Genomic DNA, 14,216 nt, shown 5'->3' on the forward strand with positions numbered 1-14,216 from the left:
AGCGGATTTTCTCATTTATCTTTTTGATGATAAGAAACTTTCTCTTAGTTCCATCAAAGGATACAGATCTATGATTTCGCATACATTGGCTTTCACTAAGTCTTCACAAATCTGTGCTGATCCAGCTATTTCAGAACTTGTTCGAGCTATGGAACTTAGTCGTCCTGTATCTCGTACACTTGCTCCTAAATGGGATTTAGCTTGTGTGCTAGGTTCGCTTATTAAGGCTCCCTATGAACATCTTGATCAGGCTTCATTACAATTCCTAACATGGAAGACCGTTTTCCTTCTTACTATGGCTTCAGCCAAACGGAGAAGTGAAATACATGCTCTTTCTATCGAGGATAGTCATCTTCGTTTTGACTCTTCTGATGGATCCGTTACATTGTTATGTCAGTCAGGATTCCTTGCTAAAAATCAACTCCCCTCTATGGCTTCCAAACCCTTCAAAGTTCCAAGTCTATCTAGAACTTGTGGACATGAAGATGATGATAGACTCCTTTGCCCGGTCAGGGCTTTGAAGTTCTACCTTAAAAAGGTAAAGTCTATTCGAGGTTCTCGCAAGAGACTTTTCATTCCATTAAAAGGGGGGGGGGGCGATGTGTCTGCGGCTTCTATTTCTCGTTGGATAGCCTCGACTATAAGGAAAGCTTATTCTTCTCTTTCATCGAGGGATTTATCCCTGTTTAAGATAAGACCGCATGAATTAAGAGCTTTTTCGGCTTCGTGGGCTTATATTAATCAGACCCCACTATCTGAAGTGCTTCAAGCTGCTTTCTGGAGGAATCCGACCACCTTCTTCTCTTTTTATCTTCATTCTCTTGAGTGCCAACAAGACAATTTGTATAAGTTGGATCCTCTTGTAGTGGCTCAAACTGTAGTTTCTTCTATGGCGTAAGTACACTGGTGCCATCCGAGAATTAAGTACTATACTGTACTAACAAAGATTATAAGAGGACGTGATTCTACTATCTCTGGCTGTAAACCCTCTATATGGGTTCTGCTGTGATGGGAAAAAATATGCGAACCTTCCCGCCGCAGCTGCAAAATCAGCTAGAGATAACAGGTAACGTATTTATCATATTAAAACAAATTTTCTTAAAGTAAAATTCATTTTAATTATTAAATACTTACCTGTTATCGGTAAGTCCCACCCCGCTCATCGCCTTTTTATGTTTACGTAAAGGAAAGATGAGTTGTGGTTCTTGATTTCCTGTTAGGTTGCATTGTACTATGTTTAACCTGATTTGGATTCTTTATAGAGGTGGACGATTCCCAGCGCTTGAATATTTTCCGGATGAAATAACTCCCTTGGAAAGGGGTAAGCTAGAGATAACAGGTAAGTATTTAATAATTAATATGAATTTTACTTTAAGAAAATTTGTTTTTCTCTATATGTATATAGTGAAAACATGTGAACACTCTAAAAGTCACATTTTTGGCCCAATTTTCATGAAATTTGGTCAGAACGTTTGTTTCCTTGATATGAGAGTTGAGTTTGAAAATGGTTCCAGTCAGTTGAATAACATGGCTGCCGGGGGGGGGCCATTTTTCCTTATTTGGCTATAGAGAAACCTTGTTAACACTCTAGAAGTCACAATTTTTGCCCAATCATCATGAAAGTTGGTCAAAACATTGGTTTTATTGATATCTCAGACGAGTTCGAAAATGGTTCAGATCGGTGAAAAAACATTGCCGTCTGTGGGCAGGGCATTTTTCTCTATATGTATATAGTGAAAACATGTGGACACTCTAGAAGTCACATTTTAAGCCCAATTTTCATGAAATTTGGTCAGAACATTTGTTTTCTTGATATGAGAGTTGAATTTGAAAATGGTTCCGGTCAGTTTAATAACATGGCTGCCAGGGGGGGGGGGGGGGGGCAGTTTTCTTATATTTATATAGTAAAAAAAGCTTTGAACACTCTAGAAGTCACATTTTTGGCCCAATCATCATGAAACTTGGTGAAAAGATTGGTTTTATATATATATCACTTAATTAATGCCATAATTATTGCTCTTATATTGTCCAAATTTTCATTATATTGTACACAATCCTTGTAAACACACTAGAGGTCACAATTTTGTTTCAGATTTTATGAATCTTGGTCATAATATTTATTTTTGTAAGCAAAGTTTGATGTTTGGTAAGGGGGTCTACTCAAAATATAGGTCACCAGGTCAAATCTTACAAAAACAAAATCACTCCATATGCCACAGTTTTGGTTCAATAATGATGAAACTTGACCAGGATGTTTGTCTGGACAATATCTAGGTCAAGTTTGACGTTTGGTAAAGATTGAATGAACAGACTTCTTTCAGGTGAGCGAACTAGGGCCATCTTTGCCCTCTTGTTTTTTATGGTTTTCTCTCTTTTTTTCTAATGTCAATTATAGTGACATGCTACTTAGAAGGGATTTAACATGTAAATGATATTCATAAGTGAAATGTTACTTGTACAGCGGGCCTAGATCTGGGAAAACAGAGTTAAGTGCATCTGCATAAAGTGTCATCAAAGATTAGCCTGTGCAGTCTGCAGAAAAGAATCCGGTCGACACTTTCTTCTTACACTGGATTTTTGCTCAAAAGAGACTTTGTTTGAACACAAAATTACATAAAAGCAGAAAGTGTCAACCCTAATAGGCCTGTGCAGACTGATAATCTGGGACAACATTTTATGCCTATCTATGAAGCACCATGTTTTTATTTGTTGCAGGTTTTGCAGAGGCTGCAGTTTGGAGTGCAACAGTGAGACCTTCAATTTTGGGAGTTCGTTTATTGCAATTGACTGGGAACCTACAGCTCTCCATCTTAGATATCAGACCTCTTGTGAACGGGTTGGTAACAATGAATATGCCTTTCATTTTCATAATCTAGCACATGTACATCAAGAAAATTTTAACATTAAGCTTTAAAATACCACTATTGCTATCTGTTTCAATCTTTAATAAAATGGGCTCTATTGTCATTAAAAACTAATAAATGTCTTTCTGTTCAGATGAGATATGAGTTTTCTCAAAAATCTTGGGCTCTATGTTAGATTGAAGGGGCCATTGGCTAGTGGCTAGTTGACCAATTATTTCCATCCCTTCCCCTTTCTGTTTACTTCAGTTATTTGCTGAGAAACACCAAACTAAAGCAAGAAATCATTATTTTTGAACATCTATCCCCCTTGCAGTTTGTTGAGGATCACGCCAGCGTGGCAGAGAGCCGTACTCGTCAGAGTGAGCCAATAGACCTGGACACGTGCCTGCGTGCATTCACCAAGGAGGAGGAGTTAGGGGACGAGGAGCTCTACTACTGCTCCAAGTGCAAAAAACATTGCCTTGCAGCCAAGAAACTTGACATCTGGAGGCTACCCCCCGTACTGGTGAGTTCTGGCTTCAACAGCATTCATGTTTGAATTGTTTACTGCGTAGTCATTAAGCCTGTATGTTTTCATAAAATAATCCAAACTTTTCTTCCATCAACTTTTCCTCCTTTGAAATTAGACTCAAAATATGACTCAAAATGTATGTGTTCTGGTCTTGAACAGCAAAGAAAGAATGGTTACATCATCATACATTGTATGATCAAGGTCACTTTAACAACGTTTGTCTGGTGACTACTATTTTTGCTGGTTTTTATACGCCCGTCTATGACGGGACGTATTATGGTATACCCCGCGTCCGTCTGTCCGTCTGTTAATGTCGTACGCTACGTCAAATATCCTTTGACAGATTTTCTTCAAATTTTAACACAATCTTAATATTGATAAACCCTGATCCCCTTTCGTTTTTGACGGAATTCTGAATTGTCGTTCCAGAGTTATGGGACTTTGTTCGTCAAAATTTCGTGATTTCATTGAATGTCCTACTGTAGCTCAAATATCCTTCGATGGATTTTTTTCAAATTTCAACACAATCTTAATATTGATAAACCCTGATCCCCTTTCGTTTTGACGGAATTCTGAATTGTTGTTCCAGAGTTATGGGACTTTGTTCGTCAAAATTTCGTGATTTCATTGAATGTCCTACTGTAGCTCAAATATCCTTCGATGGATTTTTTTCAAATTTCAACACAATCTTAATATTGATAAACCCTGATCCCCTTTCGTTTTTGACGGAATTCTGAATTGTCGTTCCAGAGTTATGGGACTTTGTTCGTCAAAATTTCGTTATTTCATTGAATGTCCTACCGTAGCTCAAATATCCTTCGATGGATTTTTTTCAAATTTCAACACAATCTTAATATTGATAAACCCTGATCCCCTTTCGTTTTTGACGGAATTCTGAATTGTTGTTCCACAGTTATGGGACTTTGTTGAATGTCAAGGAGACGGCGCTCCATGCTCATGTACTTATAAAATAAACCATGTATTCAAATACAAATAAACTGAAGTAAAAAAATGATTCAAAGGGTTATTTATTACCTTACTACTTCATTGGCGAACGACGGGCGTATCATGCGCTCATGGCGCAGCTCTTTATTGTCAAGTATTATACCCCCTGGATATGAAAATAACCGGGATATTCTGGCCTCACCATAAATGTCTGTTAATGCAAAATTTCATCAGCAGAAGTTCTTTTAAACTTTAACAAACAGCATTTAAACGTCCTCTGATAAAGCTTTAACCTGATAGTCTTCAACACAAATACATATTGCTGAAACAAAAACATGTTGCTGTGTCATATTTGACATGTAACAATGTGTACATGCATTGTTCCTCTACCATATCATCAAATCGTCTCCCTGGAAGCAAACTAGACTCACCCTAGATTCTGATTTTCATTGATGCAACTTGCAGCACATTACTACATGTCCCATTGGAGTTGTAAATCCTTTTTTTAACAAATTCATATTTTTCATAGAAAGTTACACAATATCTTTTTGTAGCAATTTGCTACATTTAAATAGCAGCTTGATATTTTGTATTTAAAAATATTGCAGGCATTATTGCAGACATTAAGTAGTTTTTCTTCAAAATAATGACTTCATTTCACCAGTTTCAGTCATACATTATTAATTTTCTGTTTCATTATCTGCAATCGGGGATCTGATTTGTACTACCACTAATCAGATAGAGTTCGTACTACACCTACTCTGATAATGCTTCTAACTTTCAGATTGTTAATTTGAAGAGGTTTCAATTCCTGAATGGTAGATGGGTCAAGTCACACAAAATAGTCAACTTTCCATTGTTAGACTTTGACCCTTCCTGCTATTTAGCTCCAAGGAAACATTCCATATGCAACTGTGGTCCCCCTGGAAATGAGCAAGAACACCCTAGCAACAATATAGAGAATGGTCACCATGGGGATGGGCCAGAACATTCAAAAACTGAAGACTGCTCGATAGGCATCAACTGTGATAAAAAGATGGACAGTATGTATATGAATCACATTGATACTTACAAAGGAAACATCATGATTTTTTTTACAATTTCACTCAATGTATGTAAACATGCACCCAAAATTGACCAAAAAAAAATGGTATGCAAAAAAGGTTCTTATACCATCAAGGTCACTGTGACCTCTAATATTAAACTTTAACATAGGCTCTAAAATCAAAATGCTTCCACATACAACTTTGAAACTTTGTATGTAGATGCACCTTGATCAGTTCAATACCCCACACCTATTTTAGGGTCACTAGGTCAAAGGTCAAGGTCACTGTGACCTAAAATTTCTTCTAACAAGCTTTCATTTATTAAAAACTGCACCCACAGCCGAGCGTTGGCACCCGCTATGTGGTGCTCTTGTTGTGTTAAAGTTATCATGAATAGTAGAGGAGACGGATTAGTTATATATTATAATTAATCACACAGTATTTGATCTCTATAGTTTTTGATTTTCAATTCATACTGTAATGTTACAGGCTCTACAAGGGACGGTACAGATGTAATGACAACTTCAAACAGTTCGCTGGACTCTAGCAAAGCAACATCAAGTGAGTGTTCACACATGGAGCCAACGTCATTAAGTGAGTGGGCAACCAGCCAATCAATGTCAACAAGTGAACATGTGGCCAATCAATCCTCCAACACAGCCGGGAATATCCAGTGCAACAACAATGCTACCTGCTCACCAATGGATAGTCAGCCTGCTAAATATGATCTCTTCTCCATGTCTGTGAGTAGAAATGAGGCATGCTGTGAGAAAAGGATTTAATGCATGTTCATAGATTAGCCTGTGCATGCAGCACAGGCTAATTAGCGTAGAAATTTTCCGCCTAAACTTTATTTCGTCAAGAAGAGTCTTTCTTAAAATGAAAATGTAAAAGTGGAAAGTGTCATCCCTGATTATCCTGTGCGTACTTCACAGGCTAGTCTGGGACAACACTTTATGCACATGCATTAAACCCCCTTATCAAAGAGCAAGACTCAAATGTATACAACAGTGTGTGCATGGCATGTATTCCGTAAACCCCCAGAGATTTAAGATGAAAGAGTTAACAATGTTGCGCTCAATCCTGTTTTTAACCCAATTTCTCCTGATACTATGATTTGTTCTCGACATATCTGTGAAGTTGATTTCTCTGATTGACCCCTGCCATGTCTGTCTTCACCAGTGTCACACGGGTATCCTGGGAGGTGGCCATTATGTCGCGTTTGCTCGCAACCCGAATGGCAAGTGGTACTGCTATAACGACAGCAGTTGCAAGGTATGATCCAAACAGGGTAGGCAATTTGTCTCAGAGAATCTGTAATCAGAATAAAGCATGGCTCTCTAATCTCTTATAAATCTAATCCTTGTATTCACTCTATTAGTTGTCCACAGTCAGTTGATTGTACGGAAGCAATAATGTTAACCCTTTCTCCCATCAGAAGCAAAGTGAAAATGGCTTTTGCAACCAGCATAAGACCAGAACAGCTTGCCAGTAACTCTCAGTCTGTTCAGGTTTTATGCTGTTTGCTGCTATCAGTATCTAAGGGTTAAAAATGAAACTTTTAAAACTTTAATCTAGTAACAAAGGTCTTTTATTAAACCTTACTTTCTAAGGGACTACAAATGTATCACAATACAAATCTAAGTGGTAAAGGGTTAATGAGATTGATTGGAGTTCCACATTTGCCAATTAAACTACATAGAGCAGTGTGTGTGAAAGGTTGCTACCTTCCAAGTTTAACTCAGAAATTAGAAACATCTTAATTTAATCATTTCTGCCCCTGCAGGAGGTAAAAGAAAGCCAGCTGGATTCCAATGCTGCGTACATTCTGTTCTACCAACGCAAGGACATTGATCCCGCCACATTCCTGCCAGAGGTTGCTGGAAAGAGTCCCGATATGCAAGAAATAGATGATGAGTTTGAATCAGACTTCAAGAAGATGTGTGTGATTCAATGAAAAATTAAGTTATAGTGAACAAGCAGAAAATCTGTAACACACATAAAACTGAGGATTTAGCACACAACTGTTTCATATCTTCTGAAATGTTTCCATTTTTGATAAAATAAAATTGTGCTCATCCCTGGACATTTTGTTAATCAAGTACATCAGATCCCAAGTATTTTGCAATATAATCTTTGTGCACCCCTTACTCAGGTTAGTTTATTGAAATAAAAAAAATATATGTGGAGGTTTCAGACACCGTTCTTTATCTGTTGCAATTCACAACGGATTTGGTTGGTTCTTGATACAAAATATGGTTTAAACTGAAATAAATTATTATGTGAAAAATCAAAACGAATTTATGCAAATTGTGAACTACTTTAAATATACATGTGTGTTGTGGTGTTGGTTCCTTTTTCGAGGGTAAAGTGCCAGAAGGTCGTAATTGCAATTTTCATAAAACTGAGAAAATGGCAAAATAAGGTTTTCAACATGCACATTTTTGGTTCTATCATAGTTACGTTATTGAAATTTGTTACATGTATAAAGTAGTGATATAGTATTTAAATGTCATATTGTCAGTGAATGCAATTGTCAATGACACAATGATTACTAGGATACTGATTATTTCATCTATTAGACAGACAACTGACATATTCATATCGCAAACAGTTAATTTGCATCTGAATCCACATCATCTATGATATCTGGATCGGGCAACTGTCTCTAATTGTGTTGCTGTCTGGAAGAGTTTTTATGTACGCATGGAACTCAGAAGGTATTGTTCCATCACTGCAAAGAGACACCAAATCTGCCTTTTTGGCACTTGAAATTGACAGCTTTGTAAGGTACAACTGTGGCACTGGTGCTGTCACAGCTTTTGTTTTCCTTGATGACTTTATTTTCATACTGTGAAAGTCGCCATCAAATTGATACTTGAAGAAGATATCATTTGGCTCTGACTTCCTAAACCTAAGCCATCTGATCTTCATCCATTGAACTCTTTGACCTTTAGCATCTACCGCATTTGCAGATAATAGAGAGTTAGTCAGCTGTTTCAAATTAAGAAAGTCAAAATACTTCAATGGTACTACAGTGTATGGGCGCCTTTTTCTAGCCAATCTAATGACAGTGTTCCACTGACTTGGAACAAAAACTTCTGTACATTTTTTTTGCAGTTTCTATCGCAGCATGGATAGAATCACTCTCCATCTGTGTGTGGCCAGACTCGAGAAATTTATGATCTATGGTTTGGATGTTGATGTACTATTCACGGCATGCAGTAATGCGATTGCCACACATCTATTTCTATTTTGACCCGTGCAACAGTCGGAATAAAACGTCACTTGGTCAATGTTAGTTGGCAATGACTTAATGTAAGTAAGAAGGCACGTTGCAATCTCACATGACCCTCTTTGGCCTTCTGTTTCGTTCCACAAATAGCATCTTGCTTGTGAATCTTTTAGGGAGTAAAATGATAGGTTGTTACAACTTAATTTGCGTGTGTAGTATACCTGGCTGACCAATGAACAAGGTATTTGTAAAACCTTCTGCAAATCAAATGTTGCAATGTGATAGTTTGAGTTTTCCACAGCTTTTACTTTATCCAAACGCTTTTCTTCCCGTGCTCTCTCCTTGTTCTTACAATGATGTTCATACTCCTTCATTTCTTCCGTATATATTTCTGTTTGTATACTACGCATGTTGCACACTGATCTTTCTTTGGCACATGAAACGCATAATTATATTCATTGCAAAATATTGCTCTATATTTTGACTCAGACGTATGTCTTTTTCCTTTGTTCTTACATTCTTCTTTATACAATGACTACTTTTTTTCATATATTCAAGTCCTGGCCGAGAAATTTTCTGTAGGTGTCTTTTCGTGTGTTGTGGGCTTCAAGTACTGGGAATGATTCTATATGTTTTCAAATGTCCTCAACCATACTGTCTGGTGTAATGTTATGAGGGATGTGTTTACCTCTTTTGTCTGTTGTTGCAAAAGTACCTGAACGCTTTGATCTAAATGAACGGTCAACAGTTCTCTCTCCAATATCTAAAGTGTTCAAGAAAAATGATTTACAGACACGTTTCTGAACAAAGAAATTAGTCCTTGACAATCTCTTTCTTCTTTTCGCATCTGTCCTTATTCTTTCCGGCTAACCATCAGTAATATTAGCACAAATGAAATCTCTCTGATGTTCATAAGAATTCAGGTTCCAGTAAGCCGTAAAATATTCCAGTCTTTCTTACAAAAATTGTAGGTAAGAATCTTCTGCAGTCAAATTCTATAATTTCTGTCCACTGATTAGCCTTATAACACTCACAAAGAGACTTTTCTGAATGAATTCAAAGGTCTTATTAATTCTATTGAAACATTATTCTGCTTATCAGCACCTGTTTGTAGTCAGGAATACACAACAGGCATTACACTGCTCTAAGGTACAATATGATACTGCAGATATCCTTTCTCAGCTAAACTCAAGATAGCAAGTTGATTTATTACAGTGAAGTCTTGCAATACAAAAACCTTAAACTTTCTTAATAAGTTAATTAGTTTACATGTATATTAAGTAGTAAGTAAACTCACAACATGTAATACCTATTGATACAAGCAGTTCTGTTGTGTTTCAGATTTCTGTATATATACTTAAAGCATTTTGGTTTCAAATTACAGTCATAATATATCTTTTCTAAGATGCAACAAGTATACTTAAAACATTATCACCCTGAATAATTAACACTACATGTTTATTCTATAATGTTGTAAGTACACATACCTCAAAATGGCGTATAGAATATATCTGTTTTCAAGAAAATATTTACTGTGCCAAAGTGAAGTAAGTACACTTGCCCCTCTTTGGCACTTAGTGTAAGTTACTTAATACCTTCTGGCAAAAACGGGACCAAGTCAAACGGACTTACGACAAGTGGTCATTATCAAATAACACCGCTAAATATAGGATTATAATAACCAAAGTAAGGGCAAAAGTTAGATAAATATATAACAACTTGTTTTTTGTTAAAATGTCAATTTTGACAAAATCTGTACTTACGACCTTCTGGCACTATACCCTCGTTTTATTGATCTTACAGAATTAACTTGCTTAGAATATTCTATTATGATACATGCGTTAGCTGTTCACTCCTTAAATCACATGAGTGACTTGTTTTAAGCCCAACTTTCAAAATAATCGATAAATAATTTATAGGGACTTGGTCACAGTTTTATTTGTAAGTTTGTCACAAAGGTATATTGTATTGTGCGTATTTTGGCTTAAAGGCTTGTAAAAGGTGACAAATCTAATTAATATGCATACAAACTGGTAATTTTTACCGGATTTCAGTTACTCTTGCATAAAAAATGATAATAACACAGCTTAGGTGCAACGTTGTCAAGAATTATGGAAGATATACCCGTTTCATAATTTGAACAAATGTTTACGACCAATCAAAATTTTGTTATCGGAAAACACGCTTGAAATCGCTCGGCATCATTGAGTTAACAGTGATGTAAATAAACTGATTGTTTGTAAGCACAATTGACTTGGAGGACACTGTATTTTGAGCTCAAAACAAGTTGTAATGCTCATTATTTATAATGATGTCCAATAGCATATATATATTATATTTTGTTGACCTTTATAAATAAAATATGCAAAAAATATTTAAAAATCGGTAATAATTACGCATCGTCACCTTTTACGGGGCCTTTGAATTAAGCGATTCAGTTATCATTTCAAGCTTCATTTTATCAATTTCATATGAAGATTATTCAGTCACAATTTCATATGAAGATTATTCAGTCACAATTATTTTCAGTAGATGTCTATGCTTGCAACTATATGACACTCCATTGTGTACACTGTTCTTTTATTTTTATGCCCCCCTTCGAAGAAGAGGGGGTATATTATTTTGCACATGTCGGTCCGACCATCCGTATGTCCGTCCACCAGATGGTTTCCGGATGATAACTCAAGAACGCTTAAGCCTAGGATCATGAAACTTCATAGGTGCATTGATCATAACTGGCAGATGACCCCTATTGATTTTGAGGTCACTAGGTCAAAGGTCAAGGTCACAGTGACTCGTTCTTGGATGCAGTTTAGGACCACATTTGCAGATTATATTATGGACTGGTGTCGTGGGGTCTCCGTCCCCACCAGATTGTTTCCGGATGATAACTCAAGAACGCTCACCCCTAGGTTCATGAAACTTCATAGGTACATTGATCATGACTGGCAGATGACCCCTATTGATTTTCAGGTCACTAGGTCAAAGGTCAAGGTCAAAGTGACTCGAAATAGTAAAATGGTTTCCGGATTATAACTCAACAATACTTACGCCTAGGATCATGAAACTTTATAGGTACATTGATCATGACTGGCAGATGACCCCTATTGATTTTCAGGTCACTAGGTCAAAGGTCAAGGTCACAGTGACTTGAAACAGTAAAATGGCTTCCGGATGATAACTCAAGAATGCTTACGCCTAGGATCATGAAACTTCATAGGGACATTGATTATGACTGGCAGATGACCCCTATTGATTTCAGGTCACTAGGTCAAAGGTCAAGGTCACAGTGACTCGAAAGAGTAAAATGGCTAAAACACAGGCTAATCAAGGACAACACGTTCCGTTTAATGGTATTTTTCGTTTACAGTAAGTCTCTTCTTCACAAATATTCAGGTCATGCGGAAAGCGTCGTCCCAGATAAGCCTGTGCAGTCCACACAGGCTAATCTGGGACGACACTTTACGCACATGCATTAAACCCCCGTTTACAGAGTGCGGCTCAAATATATACAGAATCAATGATAATCAATTGCGCTTGTATCTTTACATGATACTATACAATCGTTTAAGTGTGTCTAGTTATGTGTTCTAGTATAGGGACCTACAATTTACTTTACAAATGGTATTTAGTGTAAAACACTTCTGTGGGTTTTATCTGTCCCACTTAAGTTGTATAGTTCTTGAAGTAGATTATAAATTAAGATCATTGTCGTAATAACTTTTTCGGTTTTTGAAATTATATCTTTCAGTGGTACTTATACATGAAGTATTTTCATAAAGTGCAGGTCTGTTGTGTTTTTTCATATGCAACAATAGTTTTATTTGCACAATTTACTGGAAATTGTCAGAGACAAGTAAAGGATGTTGCATATGGATACATGATGTTATCATTTGGTAAATTAGACATGACGTCGCTGTCGTTCTCAAACCTCGTAGCTACAAAATGCCAACTTTTCAGGAGAGAGAAAAAACCGTCTCATTTTTTTTATAGGAAACCTCGTAGTTGCAAATAAAAAAATATATAAAAACGTTTTTGTCAAATTTGTCCAAACGAAACGACGTACCTATAGGTGAAATGGCGTCGCTACGACTTTTCGCCGGGAAAAAAGCCAACAATCATTCTACAACATTTCGTCACGTCATGTGGCTTTTTCAAGGGCTCTGATTGGCGTAGAACTACGAGATATAGCACAAAACACGCGCCAGACTTCATATATTCGGAAAAGACGAAAAAAATATTTTGAAAATTTTGGAGCTACAAGGTTTGAGAACGACAGCGACGATGATGTTATCATTTGGTAAATAAGACATGATATTATCAGTTGGTAAATTAAATTTTATTTGTTCAATTCATCTAAAATTGGCTTCAATTGAAGTTCTAATGTTATGCGGCTTTTGGCTTTAATGGACCATTAACTCAGAATTAGTGGTAACAGAACATTGAAACTCGCATTGGATTTTATTAGATAGGAAATAAGATACAGGCATCCATCTTTGTAAGTTGGATCTTTCCCACTAGGTAAACATTTCATATACATATGTTTCATTATTCCAAATAAGGTCAATACCCTTGCATGACTTGATAGCGGATTTTATTATCAGTATTGTTTCGTGAATGTTTTATGTGGAATCATACATGAATTGACTGTTATCAGTTGAAAAAGTTCTACCCCTGTCAGTCATTAGGGTTTCCTAGTAGTTCTACCCCTGTCAGTCATTAGGGTTTCCTAGTAGTTCTACCCCTGTCAGTCATTAGGGTTTCCTAGTAGTTCTACCCCTGTCAGTCATTAGGGTTTCCTAGTAGTTCTACCCCTGTCAGTCATTAGGGTTTCCTAGTAGTTCTACCCCTGTCAGTCATTAGGGTTTCCTAGTAGTTCTGTTTCAGTATAGACACTAGTTGTTAGATGTGCCTTTGATAGCATTTTCAATGCTCCATCTTTTAAGCAGTCTATTAAGTTGTTGTTATTGTAATTATATATAGTTGATAGTTTCTATTTTTGTTGTTAAAGTATGTTTGAATAATACACAGTTTCTAAGGTGATCATTGATTACATAATGGATTTTTTCTGAAATGTTGTTAGAACATATCTGATCATTAAAAAAAAACAGCATTGTTTAAACTGAACAAAGAACATTTTAAACTTAAAAAATGGCATACTGTTTGTCAAACATAGGTTTGTAGTTACAAAAACCTGACATTCATGTGCAGGCACTTACAAATAAAGGAAGTAATAGAACAAAAAGGTTTGGTTTCTGAGCTTGACTAGGAAAAATCAAAACTGTATGTCTACTTTGATGTGTAATTTGTTTGTGTTGAACAAATGCTTCTTCTAAATGAGTATTGTACTTGGTGCAATCTTTACATTATCATTAATGTCTATATGTCCTTTCAGCTGCAAAATACATTATTTCTTGTTTGGTCTGAGCTTTTATTTATAAGCTCAGGTAAAAAAAATATAATTGAATTTTATTAAAATTAATTTGTCTAAGTCTATGTGATTTTCATTGATTGTTATATTGATATTTTAGAGTTTTGTTATTGTAATGTGTGCTTTAAAATCGTACTTTTGTGAACAGGAATTTTATCTTTAAAAAGTTTGTACTTGAAATGTT

At 36.2% G+C, this 14,216-nt stretch overlaps 1 protein-coding gene across 2 annotated transcripts in view; it reads left to right on the forward strand.

Moving 5' to 3' along the window:
* LOC127870323 (ubiquitin carboxyl-terminal hydrolase 32-like) overlaps window positions 1-7,555 on the forward strand; it is a 92,209-nt gene extending 84,654 nt beyond the window's left edge. For both annotated transcript variants that reach the window (XM_052412954.1, XM_052412962.1), the window contains exons 28-33: window positions 2,716-2,836; window positions 3,178-3,369; window positions 5,105-5,363; window positions 5,856-6,109; window positions 6,549-6,641; window positions 7,153-7,555. In XM_052412954.1, the coding sequence (XP_052268914.1) occupies window positions 2,716-2,836; window positions 3,178-3,369; window positions 5,105-5,363; window positions 5,856-6,109; window positions 6,549-6,641; window positions 7,153-7,323 (1,090 nt within the window). In that variant the 3' untranslated portion in view covers window positions 7,324-7,555. The remainder of the gene's footprint in view (window positions 1-2,715; window positions 2,837-3,177; window positions 3,370-5,104; window positions 5,364-5,855; window positions 6,110-6,548; window positions 6,642-7,152) is intronic.
* The last annotated feature ends 6,661 nt before the right edge of the window (window positions 7,556-14,216 follow it).

Source organism: Dreissena polymorpha, chromosome 1, assembly GCF_020536995.1.
Source record: "Dreissena polymorpha isolate Duluth1 chromosome 1, UMN_Dpol_1.0, whole genome shotgun sequence".
Lineage (NCBI taxonomy): Eukaryota > Metazoa > Mollusca > Bivalvia > Myida > Dreissenidae > Dreissena > Dreissena polymorpha.